General features: G+C 49.9%; 1 protein-coding gene across 1 annotated transcript; it reads left to right on the top strand.

Annotated features, from left to right (window-relative positions):
* The first annotated feature begins 213 nt into the window (after positions 1–213).
* Positions 214–27,209, top strand: SLC22A2 (solute carrier family 22 member 2). Its single transcript, XM_037058830.1, has 11 exons — positions 214–713; positions 2,513–2,616; positions 5,558–5,712; positions 7,980–8,148; positions 11,642–11,756; positions 12,918–13,036; positions 14,269–14,483; positions 15,351–15,459; positions 16,230–16,342; positions 19,409–19,508; positions 26,425–27,209. Exons 1-11 carry the CDS (start codon positions 303–305, stop codon positions 26,489–26,491), a joined length of 1,677 nt encoding a protein of 558 aa, XP_036914725.1. The 5' UTR covers positions 214–302; the 3' UTR covers positions 26,492–27,209.
* The last annotated feature ends 698 nt before the right edge of the window (positions 27,210–27,907 follow it).

Raw genomic sequence — 27,907 nt, 5'->3', positions numbered from 1 at the left:
GGATTGTTTGCGGGGCCGGGACGGGGCAGGGACGCTCTCGCAGAGAGGAGAGTGACGTTGCAGTCCGCAGGTGTCTGGCCGGGTCACTGGCTCAGGCAGGAGGAGAGCAGCAGGACCAGGTCCTGCCAGAGGAGAGCTCAGCGGGAGGCCACGGGAAGGTCTGGACCAAAGGCTGCCCTCTGTCTAAAGTAAACACATGCTCACACTTTGGACTCACAGTTGTGCTGAGCTGGCCGTGGCCTCTCCCGGGACATTCGCGGCAGTGCTGGGAAGCGCATTGGGACCCTCCTCCTGCAGCGATAATGCCAACTGTGGATGACATTCTAGAGCACATAGGGGAGTTTCACTCCTTCCAGAAACAAGCGTTCTTCCTCCTGTCTCTGCTCTCAGCGTCATTTGGCCCCGTCTACGTGGGCATCATCTTCCTGGGCTTCACCCCAGACCACCGCTGCCTGAGCCCCGGGGCCGCCGAGCTGAGCCAGCGATGCGGCTGGAGCCTGGCCGAGGAGCTGAACTTCACAGTGCCTGGGCCCGGGCCGGCAGGCGAGGCCTTCGCTCGCCAGTGCCTCAGCTTCGAGGTGGACTGGAACCGGAGCGGCCTGGGCTGCGTGGACCCTCTGGGTGGCCTGGCTGCCAACAGGAGCCACCTGCCGCTGGGCCCCTGCCGGCACGGCTGGGTGTACGACACCTCCGGCTCCTCTATAGTGACCGAGGTAAGTGAGGCAGGAGGTAGAAAGGACCGAGCAAATGGCGCAGCTTCTCATAAGGAAGAAGCCGATGAGGCCCAGGCGTGCTCTTTGGATGCAAGGTCTCTCAGAAAACCCCCGTTTCTGACAAAGACGGGCAGCCTCTTATCTGTCTGGAGCATGAGTGGATTCCTATAAACCTGATCAAATTCAGGCAATAACGACTCTCTTTCATGCGCCTCTCACCAGGAAGAATCGAGCAAAACCATGTGACAATTCCTGGAAATAATGCTGGGAAAGGGGAAACTTTCAAGCCCCCTCTTTTTCAGGAAGCCCTACGTCCCCCTCCAGTCTTCCTTCAAGCTCACGGAACTCACCCAAATGGTGCTGTACTGTGAGATGATGAACTTGTCTCTTAATGGCTATTTTCTTCTATTTAATTTGCTCAGTGGGTCCACATGAAACCATTTGGGGTCAGAGCTTGTACTGTGTTACTATTATATCACTAAAAATTACCGTCGACATCAACGGTAATTGCAAAACCTCACATCAGTGAATATAGAGAAAACAATACAAAAATAGGCTTGCTTTCATTAGAGGCAAAGCAAAAGTGGGGGATGCAATTATTCTGCAAATACAGAGAACGCCCGTTGCCTGGCTTAATTTTAAAAGACTGCCCAGACAATATGTTGGAAGATGTTCTATATAAACAGACATTTAGGTAGAGGGGCCTTGTCTGAGGACCTGAAGTGGTCCGATGGGTGAGTGAAATGTGGACGATCACAGATTTCACACCATAACGGCTTTAGGGGGCTTTACAGGGTGGCTGACCTCATCCCTTCCTACAGAGATGAAGAAATGGAGACCCAGAGCAGAGAAAAATTTTCCCCGAAGCCACAGAGTGAGAGAATTAGCAGTCATCCCTGGCAACCAGAGCTCCTGACTTCCAGGACAGCATCTGCTCCAAAGGAGAGCAATCCAGGCGTGACCACCCAAGCAGGGCGCTCCTTGTCCCCCCTCCCCTCCTCCCNCAATTATTCTGCAAATACAGAGAACGCCCGTTGCCTGGCTTAATTTTAAAAGACTGCCCAGACAATATGTTGGAAGATGTTCTATATAAACAGACATTTAGGTAGAGGGGCCTTGTCTGAGGACCTGAAGTGGTCCGATGGGTGAGTGAAATGTGGACGATCACAGATTTCACACCATAACGGCTTTAGGGGGCTTTACAGGGTGGCTGACCTCATCCCTTCCTACAGAGATGAAGAAATGGAGACCCAGAGCAGAGAAAAATTTTCCCCGAAGCCACAGAGTGAGAGAATTAGCAGTCATCCCTGGCAACCAGAGCTCCTGACTTCCAGGACAGCACCTGCTCCAAAGGAGAGCAATCCAGGCGTGACCACCCAAGCAGGGCGCTCCTTGTCCCCCCTCCCCTCCTCCCCCACTGCTGTTAAAGAGATAGTAGCGAGACATTGCATGGCCCAACTTCCTCGGGGATTTGGTATACCTCTTTGCTTTTGTGTATTAAAATTAGAGAGGGAAATGGTTTTGTGCAGAAATGAAGTCATTACCCAGTTCCAGCTAATTGAGCCAAAAACAGCATTTAGCCCGATGGCGTGCTACCAGATGGAATGTTGCATAGACTGCAGGACACAGCGTTTGGCTGTGCAGAGAAAACTAGCACGATGGCAAGAAAACAGTGGGTTTGTTGCCCCTTGACCCCATCGGTTTAATGCACTGGACACAGATGAGTTCCCGGGTGCAGGGGCCTCTAACGGGATCTTGTGTTCTCTCCTCCTGCGCGGGGACCCTCTCTCCCTCGGCAGTTTAACCTGGTGTGCGCCCGTTCCTGGATGCTGGACCTGCTTCAGTCGGCTGTGAACGCAGGATTTTTCATTGGTTCCATGAGCATCGGCTACATAGCAGACAGGTGGGTTTCCCGGCCCTGGCTGGAGTGCCCTGCTCCCCAAATCACGCAGGCTATGGTGGCCCTGCCTAGTGTCACTCACCTTGACAACTTCAGAGGACTTCTGCTGGGAAGAGAAGCAAGGTCCCTGTCTTCCTTCCTTTTCCAGTTCTCTGGGTGGTTGAGGGACGTTTCAGTATGAAGCAGTGGTTTTTCTTGGGGGCTGTCCAGAAGCTGAGGGTTCAGAGGGGGAATGACAGATGGTTTGACCTTGTGGGGGCCCAGTCCATCCTCTGGCCTCGCCACCATCTATCTGCCTGGCGTGAGCCTCCAGGCCCGTGAGCTCTGTCCACCTGCGGCCCACCGGTCCCGGGCGCCGAGCGAGCGCAGGCTGCCCGTGCGATCACAGGGCTCCCGGGTCAGGGCCTGGAGCCGGGTCGAGTCACAGGTGCGGAGCCTAGGATGAAATGGAGAGAAAGCAAAGCCGGCCTGTGTACACTGAGTATGTCACTGCCACTTCCATACTGTCCATGTTGCCAGTGGGGGGGGGGATGACTGGCAGGTGGCCTGTNAGAGGGGGAATGACAGATGGTTTGACCTTGTGGGGGCCCAGTCCATCCTCTGGCCTCGCCACCATCTATCTGCCTGGCGTGAGCCTCCAGGCCCGTGAGCTCTGTCCACCTGCGGCCCACCGGTCCCGGGCGCCGAGCGAGCGCAGGCTGCCCGTGTGATCACAGGGCTCCCGGGTCAGGGCCTGGAGCCGGGTCGAGTCACAGGTGCGGAGCCTAGGGTGAAATGGAGAGAAAGCAAAGCCGGCCTGTGTACACTGAGTATGTCACTGCCACTTCCATACTGTCCATGTTGCCAGTGGGGGGGGGATGACTGGCAGGTGGCCTGTGTCTTCAGGTCAAGCGTTCAGGGACTCCGAGCTCCCCCTTCCCTGTCATTTATCCCAGAGCCCCAGACTCACTGCGCTGAGAGCGCCTGGTGGCCTGAATCTCTCCTCTGCGGATGATCAGTCGGTAATTTTAGGAGTGCCCAGGGACATTTGCTCTACACTTGCTAAGCACTTTAGATAACTGGGCTACTGAGGCTAATTATTTAATACCCATAATACTGACTACAGAGTGTTTTCCATGGGCCAGGCACTGTGCTCACCATTTTGGATGGTATCATTCACTGCAGTTATCGGTCACCTAGTGAGCCAGAGATAGATGAATATATCTAAATCATATAATTGTGCAGTTTTACATATGTATACAATTTGTAGTGTTATAGAACTATACAATTACATTGCAGTTTTATGTAAACTGCAATACATACTTAATTCTGAAATAAATGGTAAATTAAATCTACTTTATGCTTGTCATCCCAGCCGTATCTAAACCCAAACTTGAAAGTGTAATAGTCAATGTAAGTAAAACATTTTGTCCGATTATGTTACACTGTCAGGCTGGATTAAAAACTGGCTTGTTAAGTAAGGACGGCTTAACCTTCCCCCAGGCCCAGGGCTCCTGCACTGTCACAGTCCCGCCCACTGCTGTATGGGAGGGAGGGAGGCTGACAGCTGAGGGGCTGGGCCACGGGCAGCTCCCTGTGAGGGTCCACTCAGCTTCCCTTCAGAGCTCTTCCTGGGACTCTGTGGGGGGGACTTGTGGGGGGGAAAGGAGGGTCATTCGCTCTTGTTTTCATCACCTTAGAACCGAGGACGGCTATTTGGAGAGGACCCTTAAGGCAGGAGAGCCACTGAGGGAGGGGTCCCTGGGTCCCCTGTGCTCCAAAGTGTGGCTACGTGGCCAGCTTCTGACCCCCTCCCCACCCCTCCCTCACTCGAAGGGGCAAAGACCAACACTCGCGTGGACAGATGGGAGCCAGCAGGTGCTGGGCCTCCCGGCGGGCTGCATAAATAAATTAATTATTCTCATCCCACCCAAGGCGAGGGAGGGCAGTTACACTTTTCTACTGACAGTGCATTCCTGACTCATAATCCCCAGCCAATGATCCACCTTCTTAATGATGTCGTTATTTTGTTCATCATGTTAAACTCTCCTCAGCAAAGTTGATTACTCATTATTTTTCTCCAAAAAGCTGTGCCGGTATCTGTTTCGTTTTTCTTCAGTTGTCTGAAGTTCTTTCGGCTTTGCCTCTTCTTCCGTTCTCTTTGTGTGCGCATGAGAGGGTGTGATAGGGAGCCCCGTGGGTTCAGAAACGGCGATTTGTATTCCGAATACTTACCACCGTCAGGGGCAGGGTCAGACTGGTCTTCCCCAGAAGGAGACGTTGAGGAAGGCCAATTAACCCGCCCGGCACCATGCTGAGTGGGAAGGCCAAGGTTCAACCCAGGTTTTCGAGTTTTTCTCTGCTCCGTGTACTCACGTCCTCTCCCGGTCCCTATGTGGATGAAACCCACATCTCTCAAATAACGCGCATGGACACTGTCCTTCTAGGGCTCTCAGTTACAAAGGCCTCAGGGTGGCAATTCTCAAAGGGACTCGTGGGCAGCGAGACTCAGGAGACCATTTCCACGGAGATGTGCAAATACCATGAAGTCCGAAAGCAGTGTTAAGAAATGTGTGGGGGGTACACTGGACAATAAACTTCGTTTTCCCTAAAGCGAAAGCTCTTGGGTGGCAGCTAGTTGGGACTCGTTGTGCAAAGGCCCCAGCTCACCCAGACAGGCCCCAAGGGCCTTCAGCAGCGGGGGGGCCTGGGAGAGCCACCCTCTCCCTCAACACCCTCTGGTGTGGGACTGGGAAGTGCTCTGGCCCTGGGGCGAATGGGGCCATTTGCTTAAAATGTGTGTGCTCACTGCACACCGATGAAAAGTCTTGCACAGACCTGACGTGAAGTCAGACCCTCCTGGTGGGTGTTAATCTGTGCCTCCTGCATTTCCATGACTTGGAGGTTTTTCTACAGCCTCCAAGCATCTGATACAATTCACTTCCCTCTGTCTTTCTCCTTGCAGGTTTGGCCGCACTCCCTGCCTCTTGGTTACAATCCTCATCAATGCTGTAGCTGGAGTTCTCCTGGCTGTTTCTCCAACCTACGCATGGACGTTCATCTTCCGCCTGATCCAAGGGCTGGTCAGCAAGGCCAGCTGGCTGATAGGCTACATCCTGAGTAAGCACACCCGTGGTTGTGGCCAGGAGAACAAACGGTCATTGCCGCCAAAACACGGTCAGGCGGGGGTGTAGTTGGGCAGAAAACCGGGCTCAGCCTCAGGACAGTGTCGAGAGGTATTTTCTCCTGGAACAAGGGGAGTCTCTAAAGTCTCGCAAGTCTGCTCGTTCTGCGTCCCTCCCACAGTGAAAACAATGAAGCCAGAAATGGGGGTCAAGTTTAAGCCATCCAGATTCTTACCTAACTGGATAGGAATTTGTGTTTTCTGCACCTGGAGGATTTATGTAGAGAGAAAAATCTAGCCTGCGAGGCCTATACATTAAAAAATTCAGTGATGAGAGATATGCTAGATTTATAAGGGACTTTCATACTCTGCATAAATCCACTCTAGTAAATAGTAAACCACAGGTACCCTCGGTGTATGGACAAAGGAGCTGGCGAGTGTGCGGCCAGTCCAGCTGCCTCGGCCATCTGGGGGACTGGGACCGTCATCTATAGGACACGCAAGGAGGAGCCCGAGTCGGGCATAAGCTCCGTGCAGTGCAGGAGAGTATTTGGACTCAAACGGCATAGCATCTTTAAGGCAATAGAGGAAACATTACCACCATGATTAGGTCTTGGAGATTAATCCCATCATTATTTTCCCTTCAGCTACATTCAGATAGCAGCCACAGCCCTGGCCTGTGTAACTCCGTTGGTTGGGCATCACCCCGCAATCCACAATGTCACCAGTCTGATTCTCGGTCAGGACCCGTGTGTACCTGGGCTGCAGGTTCGGTGCCCCGTCGGGGTGCAGATGAGGCAACCAATCGATGTCTCTTGCACATTAATGTTCTCTTCCCTCCCTTCTCCTCTCTCTAGAGTCAATTTTTTGAAACAGTATCCATATACAGGGAAGGGGACACTTGGAAACTGAAACCATAGTGATAAGAAAGCTCTCAGGACACATGAGAGAACTAGACTGTGTGTGCTTAAAATTTTTCCTGGTAAAGTCAGCTTGAGGAATTCTGAGAGATAAAGAAAGAATGGTGCGAGATACTATCCGGGGCCCCCAGGGTATGCTTGGCCAACAGAGGAATCCACCGACGCAGTGGTTCCGTCAGTAATTCAGTTTCTAGAACACGTGACATGTCAAAATATGTTGAATTCAATTGCATACACATAAATTTCAGCAACTGTTAGTTTCCACCTCTTCACATTTCTTTCTTTTCCAGTCCCTCTGACTATCCTGCAGAAACCCCTTTCCCCTTGACCTCTGTCCACCCCAACCCCCCACCTTCAGACCCGTCCATGACCCCAATGACTTTGAAAGACAGATATTTTCATTTAGGAAGCACTGCATAATTTTGTTGCATTCTGTTGTAAAATACTTTTGGATAATTCACAGTAAATGGTTGAAGTCTTTAATGCAATTACCATACACTTCATATAAACACTCTGTGGCTCACGGAATATCTGAAATTTCAGTTTTAGTATGTTTGTGATAGACAAATAACTGCTCCCTAAATTCAGGTACCACAGACTTTACTCCCTGCCTTGAGGCAGTCACAGGGCTGGATGAAGCTGACCACGGCCCCTTGCGCCGTGGTGTGCCCACACACCGGCTCTTGGAAAACAAAGCCCCGGATCTACAGTGTATTCCGATTTCTAAGTTACAAATACTCCCAGCACGACAGATTTTGAGGTGCCAATGAGTTTAACAACCAGCTTGCCAAAATTCCAGAGAATTTAAAAATCCATTTTGGCAAACCAGTACTAGCTGACTCCGGGCAGCCTGACACCCACTGGCAGGTTTTTCAGCACTTGCTCATGTTAACAGAATTGCCAGGAAAATGTTTAACTTGGGAGAGAGAATGAGTCACACCGAGGTATTCATTTACAACAAAACCACCTCCAGTCTAAACTCAACGTCCGCTCCGTTTATTCAGGTCCTAAACCTCCACTGCCTTCTCACTCTCCATCAAAACTTCACATGTCTCCGAAAAGCACCCGCATCCGTCCTTGAAATTATATTCTAGAAATCAACGGTTTTGCTCATGGTAGCAGGCCTTTCCCCCCATCTAAGGTGGGATTATAAGATTTTTACATTAATTAACACAATAGCAATAATTCTAAAATAGGACTCAAAGAACATTTTAAAATTTTGGACAGCTGTATAGAAAGTTCTAGAATTTGGACATTTTGAGGTTGGCCTTCTAGGTTCCCCCTAGTTGGGCAGCCAGCTCCCTGTTGCGCTGACTTGCTGACCATGTGGGTTTTCTCTGCAGTTACGGAATTCATCGGGCAGAGCTACCGGAGGACAGTGGGCATTCTCTACCAAGCCGCCTTCACCGTGGGCCTCGTGGTGCTGTCTGGGGTGGCATATGCGCTGCCTCACTGGAGGTGGCTGCAGCTGACAGTCACCCTGCCCACCTTCTTATTCCTGCTCTATTATTGGTAAGTCCATTTGGAATGGGAAAGAAAATACATTGCAGTATCTTGTTTCTGCCTTCCCTAGTGCACACCATCCTTCTGACTTCTGAGGTTCCCTTCACTCTTCTGTTCCACAGGATGCCTGGTCCATATTTCCGAGAAAAAAAGCAAGAGCTTCCACCACTCTGGGAAGCCAGTGTCTCTTTACTTCAGGCTTAAGATTACCTATTCAGTGTTCACATTCGCTTCCGGTGACTGCAGTACCCTCTGAAGCAACTAACAAAGTTGCCTTTCTTCCTCTGCCCCTTTCAGAGGAAACTGAGGACAGAGGAGGCAGGGCACAGCACTCACGTGCCCACTACCCACATCCATGCCTGGAGCAGACATCCCCAATCAATCACAGCAGCCTTTACCTCTGACCAGCCAACTTGGGACCCCACACAGACCATAGCAATCAATCAGAGTTCTCAGGACAAGTGAAATATGTTGGTCTGCCCTCAGGAGACATGGACTAGAGCAGAAGCTGTCAGAAAGCCCACCGTGAGGTTACCCGAAATAAAACAAGAGGGGGCTGCATGGCCAACCAAACCTCTCTCCCGTTCAACAAACCCACCCATTTCATCGCTGGGGGTATCCCCCCGTTCTTCCCATGGTTGCCTAAGAACAAAACACCTCAACTTTCCCGGGAAGCCTGTTTCTCCCCCCAAATCCAGCACAACTTCAAGAGTGATTTTTAGCTCCCTCCGTAGATCCAACCTACCTCTTTCACGTTTCCCAGTCTGCCCCTTCTCCCCCACCCCCCACTCCCATTAGGATATCTTGATATCTCGCCTGGACTGCTATGACCTTTGACCTCAGCATCACCATGTTTCACGCTGCATTTAAAAGTGTAGTTCCACCTGGTTACTCTACCGCCTAAGAGCCTCTCAGTAGCTATCTTCCCCTCAGAAGAAAGACCTGGTACTCGTTACGACAGAGGCCCGCCCATTATCCAAGTTCTGGCCTCCTCGGAAACACTACTTCTTGCTGCTCTCATGTAACAGAATCAGATTTAATTTATCCACAACTGGGCAAACTCCATGATGGGCCGACATTTTCAAAAGGTCGAGCGAGATGCAGAGTAGAAATCAGGTGTTTTCGGGGACGGAGAATGTAGGCGAGGAGATCAGGTGAGAGACTGTTGCCCTAGTCCCTGCAAGCGAGGACAAGCGCCTGAATGGGGACAGAAGTCACGGGCACAACGGGGAATAGATTATGAACACTATGGATAGGGTGGCAATGATGGGGCCCGGTGACTGACTGTGGGGGCTTCTGGAGAGGAGGACCTGAGTGTAGCTGTGCCTCAGCTGGTGGGGGTGTCGTTCAGAGGGACCCGAGCGCAGGAGGAGCAGGTGTGGAAGGGAGGAGGTGAGCTTCGAGCATGGGGCATCACGGGTGCTGGGAGGACTTCCACGCACAGCTACCCCGGGGCAGTTACACAGAAGTTCAGGGAAAACATACCTCGTCGTTGCAGCCATGGGGATGGGTGACATCCATTAGAGAAAATGAGCCCCGGAGAGGCAGGGAATGGGGCAGCACAGGAGACAGCACTGATCTTTGGAAACCGGGCTGGGCACGAGGAGCCAGGATGAGGAGTGCAGTGGCACCATCGGGGAGAAAAGAGGAGTCCCCGGGCAGAGGGGGTGTGGAAGGCATGGGAGGCAGGACCCGTGCAAGCCTCGCCTTCCCTGGGACATCCCTGGGCAGCCTGCCCAGCTAGGTGGCATGGCACACAGGTCCTATGGTTCTCACGTGTCACATGCCTGTTGGGATCACCTGTTGACCTGACATTGCATGATTTACCTATTGTTCCTGGTGTCCTTGATTGCTCTTTCCCCTGTACTCCCACCAAAGCATTTGTCTCAGTTGTTTGTGAGCCCTGCCTCTCAGAGCGACTCCTGGCTCCCTGAGTCAGGACCCCAGAGCCCAGAGGGTCTGTCCTTCGCCCAGAACCAGGCCTGCCCAAGGGTGGGCAGGGGCTGCCTGTGCATGGCTCGGCCAAGCTCCCTCTGTGCAGCCTGGGTTGTAAGTTCTCCCGCCCTCGGATCTCAGACCCTTCCCTCATTACCTTAAGAAGTCATCTCTGAGAATAACAGAGACAGAACATCCGCTTCCCCTGTGATGGTGCGCAGACTCCCACCTCCCCACCTGCCATCAGTTCTCACAGTGGATAAGCCTGGTACCCACCTGAGCGGTGCCTGCCACTCAAACCGGGGACCCCACTGTGCAGCTGGCTTCCCGGAGGCCCCCCTAGGAACCCTCTGGGTGGGTCCCCAAGGCTCCCCACACAAAACTGTGTAGAAGCATCTGAAGGAGGAAAAAATCACATATTCCCCTGTACAAGATTATGAAACGTCTTTCCTGGGGCAAGGACTCTCAAGTTCCACCCCCCTAACAACTTCACAACTTTTCGGTGGGCACTACAGTGCTGTTAACGGCATTCGCCATGCTGTGCGCTGCGTCCCAGGACTGGCTCATGTTGTAACTGGCAGTTTGTACCTTCACCCCTTCACCCCTTTCACGCACCCCACCCCTCAACCCCTGCTTCTGGCAGCCACCAATCTGCTCCTTACCTACACGCTTGCTTCCCCCTTGGCGCACACCTGGGAGTGAAATGGTATTTTTGTCTTCTGTGTCTGATTCATTTCACTCAGTTGTAACATCCCCCCAGTGCACCCGTGTTGTCAAAAACGGCAGCATTTCGTCCTCTTTTATGGCTGAATAATGTGTACACACACACACACACACACACACACACACACACACATTTTCTTTATCCATCCATTCACAGATGGAGACAGGTTGTTTCTAGGCCTTGGATGTTATAAACAGTGCTGCAGTGAACATGAGGATTTACTTGTCCTTTTGAATTCGTGTTTTTGTCTTTTTGGATTGTTATCCAGACACAGAATGGCTGTGTCACATAGTAGGTCTGTTTTTTAATTTTTGAGTAACTTCTATACTGTTTTCCACAGTGGCTGCACCAATTCCCATTCCCGCCAACAGAGCCCGAGGGCCCCCCTTCCTCCACACCCTCGCCAGCACTTGCTATTGCCCGTCTTTTTCGTGGCAGCCATTCCGACGGGTGCGTCTCACTGAGGTTTTGACCCGAGTCTCCCTGACGATCGGGGATGTCAGCCACCTGCCTTCTTTGGGAAAATATCTATTCTGACTCCCTCCCCCTTTTTAAATTGGACCCCTTGGTTTTTTGCAATTCAGTTGTGTGAGTTCTTTATGCGTTGTGGATGTTACCATTTTCGGGTGTGCGGTTTGCCGGTGTTTCCTCCCAGGGAGCAGGCTCCCCTTTCACTTAGTGGGTGGTTTCTTTGCTCTCCAGCCCCCACATGACCCTCTTTCCTCTGTCAGTGCTTTGCTGTGTCAGGCCCCCACGGAAATCTGGTTATGGCGGCCAGGGGCCAGGGGGCCAGTAAGAGTCCCCCTCTGCAACAGCACCGCTGACATTTCCTCTGCGCCCCAGGTGCATCCCTGAGTCCCCGAGGTGGCTAATCTCCCAGAACAGAAGTGCTAAAGCCCTGAGCGTCCTGAAGCGCATCTCAAGGAAGAACGGCAAACCCATACCTGTGTCTCTTCAGGTGAGCGAGCAGTTGCAAGGTCAAGTCTGGCGGGAGAAGGCAGTGGAGGCGGGAAACACGCACGGCAGAGGGGCTGCCCCGTGCCAGGCGTGCTGCTTCTCCACCAAAAGTCCTGGTTTCCCAGTCGGATATTTTAAATAGTTGGAAAACATAAAACTAAGAGGAAACCAAAAACACCACTTAGAAGTCGAATGAGGCGCTTCTGTCTGGTGCACTGAGCCCTGTGCCGGCCCCAGTGCCTTAGTGCCCACGTCTGGTTCCCCCTGGGGTGTCCATCAACACCCCGGGGAAGGGGCTTTTCCCCAGAGGGGAGTCTCCAGATCAGGAAAACAGATTTTCAAACACAGTCATTTCTTAGAATTTAAAAATCCTGGGGAGAACGTGTCCCAAGATGCTTACACAATGCCCTGCCTTCTTGACTGGAACGAGCAACCGAGCCAGCGTCTCAGCATTGTGTCTCGCCCTCCACAGACCTCGCCACTCCTTTATTTAACCCTCCTTGTCCATCTGACAGGGGCTGGCCAAGGGGGAACCGAGCTGAGGAGGAGAGTATGTCAAAATAAGAGTAAATCGTTCCCAGTGGAGGTGCTAAGATAGGTAACCCGGGAGAATTTGAGATTTTATGTGACATGGAGAATGAGGCTTTGGGGGCTCTGAGGCCTTATCTCCTGCCCACCTCTCTGGTTTCCAGGCTGCTGGCATACCCACTCATTTCCACTAATGACCAGCCTAGCACCTGCCCTTAGGTTTTCAGCCTGAGCAGAGGCTGGTGAGGGACAAAGCATGTGTGGGCAGGCCACTGTCTTGACGGAGGTCACAGCTCACGGAGCAGCAATAAGTCTGGTCAGTGCTGGTCTCGCTAGAGGTTTCTTCCCCAAGGCCCTTGGTCTTCCCACACCATCACATGGGTCTCAATTCACCCTCACTGCCCCCCATCGTGCTTTACCTGGATAGCACCCCTTTATATTGGTGCCTGGGCTATCTGACCTCCGTGCTGTGCAGTGGGGTAAAAAACCCAGGACCTAACTTCTAGGAGGAAGGAGTTACATAAAGGTGGAAGGAGCTCGTGTGCGTGGACGCGCTGTTTTCTCCCCTGGTAGGAAGGACCCTGGGATCCCCTCGCTCTCTATAAAAATGGGTTCTTTCTGTTTCTACCCTCAGAGCCTGAGCCCTGACAAGGAGGTCAGCGAGAAGCTGAATCCCAAGTTGAAGCCTTCGTTTCTTGACCTGGTCAGAACCCCACAGATTAGGAAACACACTCTGATCTTGATGTTCAACTGGTAAGGGGCCCTTTTCGTTGAAAAACCTTCCCAGTTCTTTCCATGCCAATCACCCACTTCGAGGGAGGGAAGTAGGTGCCTCCGCACACAGCCCAGCTCCGCATGGGCTTCGATGGTGGGGAGTGAGGTGGGCTGCCTTAGAGCAGGTTTTCCCGACATCGTTTTCCTCGGGCAGATGCTGACCCCAGCTTCCTGTTCCGCATCCTCAGTCAGTCTGTCCTCAACCTCGGCTTCGCCTTGGAATCACCTGGGAGATTTTTAAATATTAAGGCCAAATCCTCTCCACCTGCCCCCAAAGATACTGTTTAATTAGTCAAGAGAAGGGCCAGGAACCAATATTTTTAAAATAGCCCCAAATTGAGAGCGATTGGTATTGATCCATCAATCATGGGTGTGGATCTCTCCTGGCTGCACAGGGCAGGTGAGTATAGGGCCTCCTCCTTTTCTTTTCTACCTGGAGAAATAACTTTTGAACAAGAATAAAGTGCAAGAATAAACCGGCGGCTCCACAACCCAGGTACTCCAGCTTGACCGTGTGGGCCGTCTGCAGGCGGCTCTGCCCGAGCCCTGCTCAGGGCCGCACACTCCCCTCCGAGGGTCTGCACAGGGTGGCTCAGAGCAGCCGGGGCAGAGCCATGATCCCTGTACAAGCAAAGCTCATCTGGAATTAATTAAGCAACCTTCAGGATACTGCATTAAAAAAAATGCACCAGGGAATAACTGTGACTCTTACAAATCATCCTCATATTTCCCATTACAGACAATGACCGCTTTCAGTGTACAAAACTAGAAACTGCCCAAATGTTATCTGTGTCGTGGCAGAAGGTAAATCGTTAAGAAGAGGGGCTGTGCTCATTTGCTCCTCTGGTTTTCCAGAATCGGAATTAAGCGGTCAGTCCTTAGATCTCAATAGCACCAGAAGACCAAGAAAAATAATTAAGAGCCACTAATGGCCTGTATAGTTTTGCTGAATAAATCACTCCACTAAAACATTTCTTCCTGCCTTTCAAACTTGGCCAGGGAATGCTATCCTAATTTCTTCCTCTCCCCTGGTTCTGGGGCCACAGCCAGGCGTCGCAGTGGGTCACATAGTGTAAAAGCAACGGATAGAGGGAATAGTAACAATAGAGAACGAGAAGTTGACCTCCGGTCAACTCTTATTTTTCCATCGGCCTCCCCCTTTTGGTGACCTGCTCTCACATGCCTTGACCAGAGCTCACCTCTTTGCTCAGGTTCACGAGCTCGGCCCTCTACCAGGGCCTCATCATGCACATGGGCCTCTCAGGGAGCAACATCTACCTGGACTTCTTCTACTCCGCCCTGATGGAGTTCCCAGCATCCTTCATGATCATCCTCACCATCGACCGCATTGGGCGCCGCCTTCCATGGGCTGGGTCAAACGTGGTGGCAGCGGCAGCCTGTCTGGTCTCGGTTTTTATCCCTGAGGGTGAGTGCCAGGCCAAGCCAGGGTCTTGTGTCCCCAGGCCCAAGAGCTAGAGGTGTCACTGTCCTTTGATAGGAGGACCATGAAATGTATCATCCAGACCTGTCTGGAAAGGATGAATGCAGTATCCAGGACCTTCCTCACAAACACATACACCTTTCAGAGCAATTGCATCCAACTGTGCTCTGATGTAATATAATTGCGCCTGACTGTTCTCTGATGGGTAAGGAGAACCCGCAGGGCAAGCCGCCCAGCCAGCCCAGAGCAGAGCATGAGCTGGGGGGCGGAGCGGGCCCAGGTTAATACAGCCCAACCTCACACCTCTCAGATGTAGTTTAAGCAGATCCCAGACCTTCCAGCACCATTGTGCAGAATGAATGGGAAGACTTAAGTGAATGTCATCTGTGAACAATTACTCGGTTCCTCATTTTCCTTTTAAGATGCTTTCTCAGTGAAAGGAAGCAGAACCCTGTATACCAGAATCCTATTAGCAACATGGAGCTTGGCTGGAATCTTTCCGTTATCAGCAACTAAAAAGAGTATGCCCATATTTTCCTATTTCTTTTGTGTGACCTCTCCAGACTCAAGTCAGCCAGGCTTTGGAAGCCGGTATAATTCTGTGGTCATCGATGACCAAGGTCTCAAGTTAAAAGATTGTTACGACCGTGTCTAAAGTTACAGTAAACGGACGTGGAGAATTTGCTGACACTGTCTTGAACCTGGAGAAGACCCCGCGTTGCTTTCCTGCCCCATTCTGGAATGCGGGCTTTCCCCTGCCAATCCCCACCCTGCCCGCCCCACCCCCGGATAGCCCACTCTGTGAAAAGCAGGTGTGTGTGCAACGCAAACGGGCACCGTGTTTCCCCGCAGACTTACACGGGCTAAGAGTCACAGCGGCGTGCTTGGGTCGGATGGGCATCACGATGGCCTTCCAGATTGTCTGCCTGGTCAGTGCGGAACTGTACCCCACATTCATCAGGTGGGTGCGTGTCCCCAGCATGAAGGGCAGGGGTTGGGGCGTTTGCTTCTTGGCCAGAACGACGCAGGTGCCAGCAGAGGGCACTTGACTTTCCAAAGCACAGGGTGAGAGAGGAGGAGAGCATTTAAAGGCAGCTGCTGGTCATGTCTCACGCTCACAGACTGGGGTCAAGTGCAGAAATGTGGGGTGAAAACAGAAGGCACCAAATTGCAAGAGAGAATTTCCCAGCAGCCTCCAGAGACAGCGATCAGGAACAGCGTGAACAGGACCATAGAAAAGGGGAAGCGGGTGATACAAGTGGAAAGTGAAAGTCACCCCCCCAGTTAAAAATTCTCAAGAAAATTAATATAGAACAAATATAACAGAATACAAATGAACTGTGTACCACATATCATTTATCTGTAGTGAAAATAACATGAACACTTTTTTAAAATTTTTTTATTTATTTATTTTTAGAGAAGGGGGAAGGGAGGGAGAAAGAAAGAGAAACGTCGACCAGTTGCCTCTTTTTTTTTTTTTTTAGTTGCCTCTTGCATGCACTCTGACCAGGCACTGAACCTGCAACCCAGGCATGTGCCCTGCCTAGGTCTCAAATGGGTGACCTTGCTCTCTGTGGGACGACATCCAACCCACTGAGCCACACTGGTCAGGGCGACAGGAACACTTCTTCAATTCACAGACATTTTAATGATGTGGGGAATTATCCACTGGGGAGCGGGTGGGCAGTGAGCACCGTAACTTGGTAAGTCAAAACGTTAAACCCGTTCCAGGAATCTCGGTGTCCTCGTCTCCTCCTCCATGTGTGACATTGCCGGCATCTTCACGCCGTTCCTGGTGTACCGGCTCACCAGCATCTGGCACGAGCTTCCACTGGTGGTTTTTGGTAAGAAATCCTGAGAGTTGTTTTTGAGGGAAAACCTGTCTCTCTAGGGACCTCCCTTCTACCTCCAAATAGGTGCCTGTTTAACAACTCAGTGTGACTGGTAATTGGGGGTGCTATCAATGTTAGTAACACTGGTATGAGTAACACTGTCAGTAGCGACTGTGCTCATGTGTGGGGGACCCCCTATAACTCCTGCCAAAGGGGTCCAACGTCTAGGAAGAGGGGGTGGGGAGTTTCCTGGAGAAGACCCCCGCTGCTTCCCACACCTCCTCGGGTCTCGTGGTCAGAGAGCTCACTCCTTCCACTGCCTCCACTGCCAGGTGTGGAATCCTACGAACCCGCCGCTTCCCCCCTTTAAGGAGAGGCTGTTGAACTCTTCGGAGGCCATTTCGGCCCCAGCAGACAAAGACCATGCATTAGCCTAGGGCGTGCCTCGGTCAGGGCTGGGCCGGCTTCCGCGGTGGCTCAGGCTATACTTAGACTTAAGGGGGGCACCCTTCCCTCCTGACACTGCAGGAAAGTTCTGGCTGAGCCCTCCCCTTGCTGAGCGGCATGCCAGGTAGAACGTGGCAGGCACAAGTCTAATCATCTCCAATTAACACACACAGGCCTTTGCTGAACACAAGGCCACAGACTGAAAAAGGGGAGCCTGGGCCCTTCCGTTCACTCCGCACCCACGGCCTTGCTCATGGCTGAGACTGTGGGGCGGACCGTCTCCTTCTCCACACAGACACAGTGACAGATTCCCACACAAAACCTCCCCCTCCTCACGCTGGCCAGGACGTCTCAACGCACCCCTTTCAGTCCCCTTTAAGGCCCATTCTGAGCTGGTTTTAATTTGACAAAAATGTAATACTTTTTACGGTGGGCAAACAACACTCACTCACCTTGAGGGGAGGAAGAAAGAGACCCCCTCAGGTGCACACCGGGAGACCATCAATGTCCTCCTCCTTCTGGTTGCCACACCCAGAAGTATCTCTGCTTGTTCCTCTTGGGGGGTGGGGGAGGGGGGGCTTACCCTGTGACCGACCTGCCAGGAGAAGTTCCCGACCACCGCTAGAACGCACCCCAGAGTCAGCCCCGAGGAGTCCCTCCACTTTCCAACTTAACACCACCACAGCCCACGTTGGTGGGACCCAACTCTCTATCCCGAGATGCCCGAGGCTTGGCCACAGGACAACTGGCACTGCCTGTGGGGCACACAAGCCCTGGACTCTGTCCTCCCCAGCACTGGCGGAGGGACTGGTCCCCAGAGCCCACTCCATCCTGGGGAAGGGCTGTCACAGCGCTGGGCTGCTGCCCTGCTGGGAGGAAGGTGGCGAGGCCTGGCTCTCGGCCACTCCTGTCAGTGGGCAGTGAGCCACTGCTGGGCCGGGGGATATTTCTGGGCAGAGAACAGAAGCTTCAGGTTCCTCTCAGGTCTGTAACAGAGCAACACCAAGTCTGGACCCAGGGGGACCGTGGTTGACCCTCCCTCAGAAAAGGTAAAGGGTCTCAGTTGCCTTTCAACATTTATTTATTTCTACAGAGAGGTGATGGAAGGGGGAAAAGAGGGAGAGGAACACAGATGTGCAAGAGGCAACCGATGTCCCCAACTGGGGACCTGGCCGGCAACCCAGACACGTGCCCTCTCTGGGAATGGAGTCAGTGACATTTTGGTTCGCAGGCCGGCACTCAGGCCACGGCGCCACACCAGCCAGGGCTGCCTTTCAACATTGAAAGCAAACTCTACGTCAACTTCCTATATTATTTTTGCTAGGAATCCTCCCTCATCAATTTTTCCTCTGAGTAGCTACCAAGAATCAAAACTAATGGTTTTACATTTTAACTCCTTTTCCTTCCTTTCCCACACGCCGGTGTGCTAACTGTGGTCTCGAAGTGACCAGAAATAGAAATCTAGAAGTCAGGCCCTTCACGAGCGAACATGCTGAAAAATCCTCCTCGGGAGCGCCATGCGGGAGGGGAGAGGGATGCCCGGGTGGGCTACGCTTACCCCTGCAAATACACAATGTGTATCGTACACGTTGTCGCCTAACGTGACTCCTCCATTGGGTTACTTCGTAGCTCACGCGCTCCAGAGACCCGAAGCCACCTGGGTGTGCTGACTATCCGTATGATCCCCAGGGGTTTGCGGGGCACTGTTCTAGGCAGAAAGCAAGCAGTAACTCATCTCAGCCTCAGAGCGAGCCTGCGAGGTGCATGTCTCGCCACTGCACACGGGGGTCCAGAGCCTCAGGGAGAGTGCAGAGCCTCCCAGGGCTTGAAGACCGGGACGCAGGCAGCCCGGCTGGCGCCCCAACCCCTGAGCGTGGGGTCCCCAGTTCAGCTGTTATTTGTAAGGATGCAGAAATGGAGTTCAGCGTGCATTTTTTTCTGAAACTCCAAAACTAGTGAAGCGCCTACATCCCACTTCCTGCCTTCTGTTACAGAAAAATGTATGAAAATGTACTCTTAACATCCCAAAACTTTAGTGGGAATTTGAAGAGATAAAAGCACTATGATGTTTGCTATTACTGCCTCCCGCTACCCCTCCCCACACACCATATAGAAAAAATTGGAGCTGGAGACAAAGAAAAGAAGAACACCTGGAATTTATTAAACACCTGAATTCGAAATCAAAGTCCTGGCTATACTTTTTTATGCTGTTATATAGTAATATTTTTAAAGGATTCATTACTTTTATTTGCCAGTAACAATCCAAGTTTCTATCTCAGTTTTCCTTACCAAGTGCTTTTTATTGGCAAGGTTCTGTTACTTCTTTTCTTAGAGTTGGGTTTTTTTCACGGTTATTTTCTAACTCCAAAGTGTCTTCATATTATGGCAAAGTTCTCTAGCCTAGAATAAACTGGACAAAATGTGAAGGATTTCATTTCCCTATAAGGCATTGTAACCCGACAGGGCTTGGGATCCGCAAAATATTGATGGTGGAAAATAGGGCTGTCAGACGGCAGAGAAACTCTTAAGTATAGGAAATTACCAAAATTTTTTTAAGAAATAAGGGGAGCTCTAATGACAGAGCTGGAACGCTTCCCTTCTCGGTGTGATTTACCTCTGTTCGGCTTTCAGCCGTGGTCGGCCTGGTTGCCGGGGGCCTGGTGATGCTGCTGCCGGAGACCAAGGGGAAGACTCTGCCCGAGACGGTCGACGAGGTGGAGAACATGCAGAGGTACAGAGCTGAACTCCTTGAGTGGGCTATTTCAGACCGGTTTCTGGCCAGCTCGGCAGCCAGTTGGAAGGAACGATGAGGGAGAATCTATGTGTCTTCATAGATCAGTTCAAATGAAATCAGACTTGAAACTACAAAAGAAGAAAAGAAAGAAAGAAGGGAAGGAAGGAAGGAAGGAAGGAAGGAAGGAAGGAAGGAAGGAAGGAAGGAAGGAAGGAAACTATAGGAGAATACCTTTCTACTTTCATAGTAGGGGAGGTCTTTGAAATATGGCCCAAAATCCAAAATCCATTAAAAAAAAGATTCATAAGTTATGGGAGGTGGGAGTGGGTAGGGCAGGGGAGAGTAATGGGAGAGAAAAGGGGACAGCTGTAACTGAACAACAATTTAAAAAATCCATGTTTGCCTACATAAAAATTAAAAATTCTGCATTGGAAAACCACTACAAGCTTAATTAGAGAAAATATTTACTCCTCTACAAAGGGCTAATTGCCCCAATATGTAAAGAGCTCTAAGAAATGCATAAAAGCAACTACCCAAAAGAAAAAATGATCAAAGGATGTGAACAGATAAGTCAGTGAAAACAAAAGGCAGCTTCTAAATACAGAGCCTGGCACCAATAACGCCCCCTTTTTTAATTATAAATTCTTTTATTACAAAACCATAAGCATGTCATTCTGTAACAGCAATATCACACTCAAGCGCACCATAGGACATTTTAGGTGAAATGCTCGCATTAAAACTCTATATTATTCCACCCATGTTATTACCCTACCAACCACACTCAAGCAGGCGTCACTTCTGCCGGACCCTGCGTGTAATAATACAATACGGCTCCACCTCCCTGGTGATCAGAGAAGTGCAGCTGATAGGGCGGGAACACCCACAAGGACGGTGGTGCTCAGGCTGCATGGGAGCGCCCTCTGCTGGGAAAGAGCCTGCAGAAAGCGCCCCGGCAAGACACAAACTGGAAACCTCAACGGGGCCAATAGGACCAACAATTCCACACGTCCAGGCATTAACATGTGCAAAATCGCCTGTGCACCAGCCTATTCTGGAAGGCAATTTTTTATCTAAGAAAAAACCGGAAACAGTCTCAATGCCCTTTCATTAGGAGACTATATATAGGAGACTATATAGTCATTCAATAAAATAGACAGCCATTTAAAAGGATGAAGCAGTTTTATATACACAGATAAGGAAAGTTCTCCGAAACATATTGTTAATGGAAAAAAGCAAAAAATAGGAAGTATAAAGTCTAACACATGTGGGGGAAAGTGGAAACTTACACAGGCCCATTTGCTTGGGTCTTGGGAAGGCCACACGGGGACCCTCACCCTGGCTCTCATGGGCCTGGTTGGCTGTGGGTTACAGGTAGGATGATTTTTCAATGCATACTTTTTGGTACTTTCTGAATTTTGAGCCATATGAAACTGTTCAAAAAATAAGTTTTTAAAAAAATCTAAGAGAAACGTATCTGACACACTCCCGAGTTTGTGTGTATGCTTACATATTTGTATTCTTCATCCACACATTTCTGGCCCGCTGGAGCCAGGAACTGAACTGAAATTTATCAAAATTTCATTCTACAAGATGTTCACCTTGAGCCCATTCAGGGTTTGGGCGGATGCTGCCGCAGCAGAATCACAGTGGTCTGAGGCTTTTCCTGGAACTCGAAGGTTAGCATGGGAAGGGCCTTTGGATTCATGCAGCGGTCACGCCAGGGGGCCCACAGGGCTCTGGGGTCCCCAGGGCCTTGCCTGGCCCACACGGCAGCCTTTAAAGTGGGAAATTCCACATAAATTGCATTTCCAGGATCTGGTAAAATGAGCAAGTCACTAGAGGATTGGGCCACACTGAGTGGCATTTCCTCTTGCTGACAATGTGCAGCAGCTGAGTGGCCGCCCAGCTCTGTGGAGGGTGTACCCCAAGGCACCGGCCACATTCCCACTGGGCCCTGACCCTCTGTGGCAGGACACCTGTCCTCTGCCTAGGGCACGTAAACATCCAGCTCTGACAACCTTTCCACGTAGCCCACACTCCACACAGTGTCCCCTGCACACAAGCATCTCCCCTCAAGGACAGACTGCATCACATGTAAGGCCCTGTCCTTGGGCTGGGCCCAGAGCTGGTGCTCACTGAGCACTGTGGGACAGACGCCAAGCTCCTTCCACAGCACCCAGGACTGAGGTCCCTCCGGGCCCTTCCAGGCAACCCAAGTGTCAGGAAGGAGGGGCAAGGACCCACCGGGCAGGTCCTCACACGTCCCTTCCATGTGGCCTTACCTCCTCTGAGCCTCAGTTTCTTCATCTGTCAATGGGGACAGCGGCCCCTGCTCCTGGGGAGCCACTGCCATTATCCATAGAAGTTGTCATAGCTGCTTCGTAAAACAGAAAATATGCACCTGGGTGTTGTGTTGGAAATCAAATTTCAAAATAGGTTCTGCACTTTGTGAGGAAGGGAAGTGCAGGCCAGTGGAGCACAGGTTTGCCTGTGCCGGCCGGAGTCCCCATTCCCATGGCTGGTTCATGGTCGGCCACAGAGGCAGTTGAGATAACTGCATTATTTTATACCCGTTCATGTGGTCGATACACACTCCTCTGAAGATTTCCACTGTTCTGTTTCTGCACGACCCAGCGTACTTTTTGAAGACAGAAGACAGATCTGCGGAAAGCTTGGGGAGCTGCAGAAAGAGATGAGGGCCACGGCGGGCTGGGTGAGGGCCACCCACAGAGACAGATGAGGACAGGCTGCGTGAGGCAGCGATGGCCGACACCAGGGGCCGACTGCACGTGGCACCAGGGGTCAGGCACACAGGGTGCCTCGTTCAGGACAGCTAACCCCAGGCGCCACACACGGAGGGAGAGGCAGTGAGACCAGAATGGGGCGGAGCCCCTTCCCCACTGCCCATCATTTGGTGCCTAAGGGCACAAAGACCGACTTTCAACTTATTAACGTGTTATTTATTTTATCTCTTGAGCTGGTTTCCTTTTCTGTAAAATTGGAAACAATACCTAATATTTACTAAGTGGTTTCCACTAGTGCTTTCTAAGCCCTTCTCATTCAATCCTTGAATAAGCATCTCTGGGCAGCAGGTATCATTATTCGCTCCAGCTGACACTGAGAAAAACCAAGGCAAGCGAGACTACAGGACTCTCCTGAGTCAGCGGCCAGTAAGTGAGAAAGCGAGGTTCCAGCCCTGGCGGCCAGAGTCCGTGCCCACGCACACCTCTCCCCTCAGAGGGCTGGGCCCACAAGTGGGACGATGCAGGTGGGGTGTCCAGCGCAGGGCTGCTCTTAGGCACCCGTCAATCAACGCTGTTGCTGCTGCAGATATTGTTTTTGGCTACTGGTGTTGCCACTGTTGTGGTTCCTTGTTGTGCCCATTGTTGTTGCTGCTGTCACTTCTGTTGTTTCTGCTGCTGTTACAGCTATTGTTGTCCCTGCTCTTGTTATTTCTGCTGTTGTTATTGTCACTGCTGTTGCTGTTGTTGTGGCTATTTTTGCTGCCATCGTTTCTGTTACTGTTGTTGCTGCTGTCACAGCTATTGCCATTGCTATTGTTGTTGCCTCTCTTGTCACTGCTGTTGTTCCTGTTGTTGTTTTTGCTTTTATTCCTGCCGTGGTTGCTGTTGCTGCTGTTGTTTCCATTGTTGCTACTATTGCTGCCGCTATTGTTACTGTTGTCGTTGTTGTTACCGTTGCTGTTGTTGCTGCTATTGTTGTTGCTGCTCTGGTTCCTGTTGTTTCTGCCGCAGTTACTGTTGCTTTTCCTGCTCTTGTTACTTCTGCTGTTGTTATTGTTGCTATTGTTGCTGCCACTGGTTCTGTTGCTATTGTTGCTACTGTCACTGCTGTTGTTGTCTCTGCTACTTTTGTTGCTGATGTTGCTACTGCTACTGTTGCTATCATTGTTCTTACTATTTTTGTTGCTGTTGCTATTATTCCTATTGTTGTTGTTGCTGCTGTCCTCACTGTTGTGAGAACACAACAGTGTTGCTACTGTCAGTTCTGTTATTTCTGCTGCTCTTACTGCTGTTGTTGTTCCTGTTCTCATTATTTCTATTATTGTTACTGTTGCTGCTGCTTGTGTTGTTGCTATTGTTGCTGCCATTGTTTCTGTTACTGTTGTTGCTGCTGTCACTGCTGTGCTTGGTGCTGCTGTTGTCATTGTTGATGCTGCTCTCAGTCCTGTTGTTTCTGCTGCCATCACTATTAATGTTCCTGCTTTCAGTATTTCTGCTCTTATTGCCACTGTTGCTGCTGTTGCCGCTCCTGTTGCTGCTTCTACTGTTGTTATTGCTATTGCTGCTGCCATTCTCTCTGTTGCTGTTGTGGCTGCTGTCACTGCTGTGCTTGGTGCTGCTGTTGCTGTTCCTGTTGCTGCTGCTATTGTTGCTGCTGTCATTTCTATCATTTCTGCTGCTGTTACTGTTGTCATTGTTGTTGCTGTTGCTGTTGTGGCTATTGTCACTGTTGTTGTTTCCACTGTTGTTGCTGCTGTCATTGCTATCATTTCTGCTGCTGTTGCTGTTGTTGTTGTTGCTGCTGTTGCTGTTGTGGCTATTGTCACTGTTGTTGTTTCCACTGTTGCTGCTGCTGCTGTTACTGTTGCTGCTGTCATTTCTATCATTTCTGCTGCTGTTGTTGTTCTTGCTGTTGCTGTTGCTGTTGTGGCTATTGTCACTGTTGTTGTTTCCACTGTTGCTGCTGCTGTTACTGTTGCTGTCATTTCTATCGTTTCTGCTGCTGTTACTGTTGTCATTGTTGTTGCTGTTGCTGTTGTGGCTATTGTCACTGTTGTTGTTTCCACTGTTGTTGCTGCTGTAACTGTTGCTGCTATCATTTCTATCGTTTCTGCTGCTGTTACTGTTGTTTTTCTTGCTGTTGTTATTTCTGTTGTTGCTATTCTCACTGTTGTTTTCACTGTTGTTGCTGCTGTCATTTCTGTCGTTTCTGCTGCTGTTACTATTGTCGTTCTTGCTGTTGCGGCTATTGTCACTGTTGTTATTTCCACTGTTGTTGCTGCTGTAACTGTTGCTGCTGCTGTGACTGTTGCTGCTGCTGTTACTGTTGCTGCTGTCATTGCTATCATTTCTGCTACTGTTGCTGTGGCTGTTGTTGTTGCTGTTGCTGTTGTGGCTATTGTCACTGTTGTTGTTTCCACTGTTGCTGCTGCTGTCATTTCTATCATTTCTGCTGCTGTTACTGTTGTCATTGTTGTTGCTGTTGCTGTTGTGGCTATTGTCACTGTTGTTGTTTCCACTGTTGCTGCTGCTGTTACTGTTGCTGCTGTCATTTCTATCGTTTCTGCTGCTGTTACTGTTGTTGTTGTTGCTGTTGCTGTTGTGGCTATTGTCACTGTTGTTGTTTCCACTGTTGCTGCTGCTGTAACTGTTGCTGCTGTCATTTCTATCGTTTCTGCTGCTGTTACTGTTGTTGTTGTTGCTGTTGCTGTTGTGGCTATTGTCACTGTTGTTGTTTCCACTGTTGTTGCTGCTGTAACTGTTGCTGCTGCTGTTACTGTTGCTGCTGTCATTTCTATCATTTCTGCTGCTGTTGCTGTTGTTGTTGTTGCTGCTGTTGCTGTTGTGGCTATTGTCACTGTTGTTGTTTCCACTGTTGCTGCTGCTGCTGTTACTGTTGCTGCTGTCATTTCTATCGTTTCTGCTGCTGTTACTGTTGTTGTTGTTGCTGTTGCTGTTGTGGCTATTGTCACTGTTGTTTCCACTGTTGCTGCTGCTGTCATTGCTCTCATTTCTGCTGCTGTTACTGTTGTTCTTGCTGTTGTTATTTCTGTTGTTGCTATTCTCACTGTTGTTTCCACTGTTGCTGCTGCTGTCATTGCTCTCATTTCTGCTGCTGTTGCTGTTGTTGTTCTTGCCGTTGCTGTTACTGTTATTGCCACTGTTGTTGCTACTGTTACTATTGCTATTCTTGCTGCCATTGTTTCTATTACTGTTGTTACTGTTACTGCTGTTGTTGATGCTGCTTTTGTTCCTGCTGTTGCTGCTGCAGCCGGTATTGTTGCTATTGTTCCCACTCTTGTTGTTGTTGCTTCCATTTTTGTTGCTGCTGCCGCTATTGTTCCTCTTGTGGTTGCTGGTGCTGTTGTTCCTATCATTGCTGTTGTTGGCGTAAATGCTCTGGGAGCTCAGCGGACTTGTCTGAGCCCCTACATCTGGAGTCTGAGAGGACTCTGGCACCACTGGGCGACTCAGGTAAGCTTTTGCTACTCTCCCCAAATCAAACGGGTCCAGAAACTGAGGCAGAACTAAGTGCCTCCAGGTGGGGGGAATTCTGCAAGGAGCTTGGAGACACAGTAGCAGTCCCACACCAAATCTCAAGATTATTTTCGACAGTAACATGTCAACAGAGTATGTCTGGAATCAACAAAATAAAGAAAGCAGCATTCCTGTGAGTATTAGCAACATCCTGATCTTCACAAAGACAAGACGGCTGAGAAACTTGCAGTTTGAACAAATATATGAATTGATTTTTCACTTATCCAACTGTTGAAAAGTAAATGAACTTTGGTTAAAATAATTCTCAAATTCTATTTGGAGAACTACTGATGATAACAGTGTCTAGACTTTGAAATCTTCATTTTTAACTGACACAAGATTAAATTTAGACATTTCCCATGTTCTTTATTACAGAGAAGGGTAAAAGACCTTAAATAATAAACTTAGGCCAGTCTCATTCTTACCACAGAATTCTAGAAACTACTCTTTCCACGTTAGTTATTCACCGAGCTCTTATTTAGAATCACGACTCAGAACTCATTACAATACTCACCCTAGACAAACCTTATAAGCCTCATACCCGTTTCTCATTGTATTTACTTATGATCCACTTTATTTTGGTTTTTGGACTCCTTGTAATTTTTCTCTTCCCTCTTCAACTTTTTTTTCAGACCAAGAAAAAGCACAGAAAAGATGATTTACCTCCAAGTTGAGAAACAAGACATTCCTCTACACTAAGAGAGATCGGCTGTGGTCTTGCTTTGATAACACAAGGCTAGAATCAGATAATCTTCCTCTTGTCACAAAGCCTGTAGGACTCGACCTCACTCCCCTTTGAGCCCTATTAACGCAGACCTGGAACCGAGTGGAGTTTGCTGTGCTACCGTCTAAACTCTGCCTGTGGGACCAAACCCTTCAACCCGCCAGTTCACTCTCCCCCAGCTTTCCTTGAACAATGGCCATTGGTTTGCTGGGATGCTTATTCTGTCTCTGTATTTCTTTATTTTGTTCCCTTCTTCACAGTGATATCAAACCGAAACACACGGGGGAATTGTGACCCAGGGAAACAGGAAAGATCTAAAAAGCAATAAAATTGGGAGCTGAGAGACTCTTTTCTTAAAGAAATAAAATATCCAAAGGAATATCAAGCTATCTAGAATGTACGTCAAGAACTTTAAATGGTCTCCTTTTGGTATCATACATGAAGAAATTTGAAAATACATTGGTAATTATCTGAATTAGACTTTAAGAGAACCTAAAATACAAGGGTCATGAAAAACGCCCTGAGTAATCACTGAGTAATAACTTTCTCTATACTTAGGTTAGATAGTGCAACAGTGTGCTTTCTACATAAGATCTGGAAGGAGTTTAATAAAAAGTGGTGTTGCCCTGGCCGGGTGGCTCAGGCAGTTGGAGCATCAGCCCCTACCCCAAAAGTGGCAGGTCCCTGCTCAGGGCACATGCCTGGGTTGCAAGTTAACTGATCTTTCTCTCTCTCTCGCTCTCTCCCACTCTTCTTCCTCTCTCTCGCTCAATGCAATAAAAAATATATCCTTAGGTGAGGATAAAAAAATAAATAAAAATTAAAAAATAAAAAGCAGTGTTCTTGTTGGCATCATTAAACCACAGGTGATAGTGTTTTAGTCTGGTAGAAATTTCTCTAAGTTGGTAGATTTAAAATACTACATTGCCATTTCACCAAAGCTCCCCAGTAAATAGATTTATCGGCTAACACGGTAGGACCTATAGTGAGAAACAGAAGGTCTTCACCCTTGTCTACCCCTACCAGCTCCTCAGAGATAATTTTCCACGGTTTTAGCTGCCCTTCCCTTAGATTTCTCTCCATACGTCGAAATGACTTACTTTATATTGACATTTCTTGCCTTTTTAGTTGTAAATGTCCCCCGTTGACTTTTCACTGTACACAGGGAAGCTCGCTCTTCACCTCTCCCTCCCCTGACACACAGCTCCTCTCCTCCCTTCCAAGGTGGTTTTATCACGCTTTCATGAAATCAAAAAGTCGCGCTCACATCTTTACAGCCGCGTAACCACTAATAAAGCCGAGACCGTCGTACACCACGATTCTCCTTCCTTCCTTTCACGTTCTGCTCTTCCCAAACTTTGGTTTTTATTGCCTTGTTTTCCAAGTGCTCA

Source organism: Sturnira hondurensis, unplaced genomic scaffold (assembly GCF_014824575.4).
Source record: "Sturnira hondurensis isolate 20B ecotype Veracruz unplaced genomic scaffold, ASM1482457v3 Scaffold0000167, whole genome shotgun sequence".
Classification (NCBI taxonomy): domain Eukaryota; kingdom Metazoa; phylum Chordata; class Mammalia; order Chiroptera; family Phyllostomidae; genus Sturnira; species Sturnira hondurensis.
The sequence above is the reverse complement of the archived record's forward strand: the minus strand, read 5'-3'. Positions and strand labels throughout refer to the sequence as shown.

Coding starts and splice junctions, on each gene's coding strand:
- SLC22A2 (XM_037058830.1), top strand. CDS start 303: ATGCCAACTGTGGATGACATTCTAGAGCACATAGGGGAGTTTCACTCC. Junction 714..2,512: donor GCTCCTCTATAGTGACCGAG/GTAAGTGAGGCA, acceptor CTCCCTCGGCAG/TTTAACCTGGTGTGCGCCCG. Junction 5,713..7,979: donor GCTGATAGGCTACATCCTGA/GTAAGCACACCC, acceptor TTTTCTCTGCAG/TTACGGAATTCATCGGGCAG.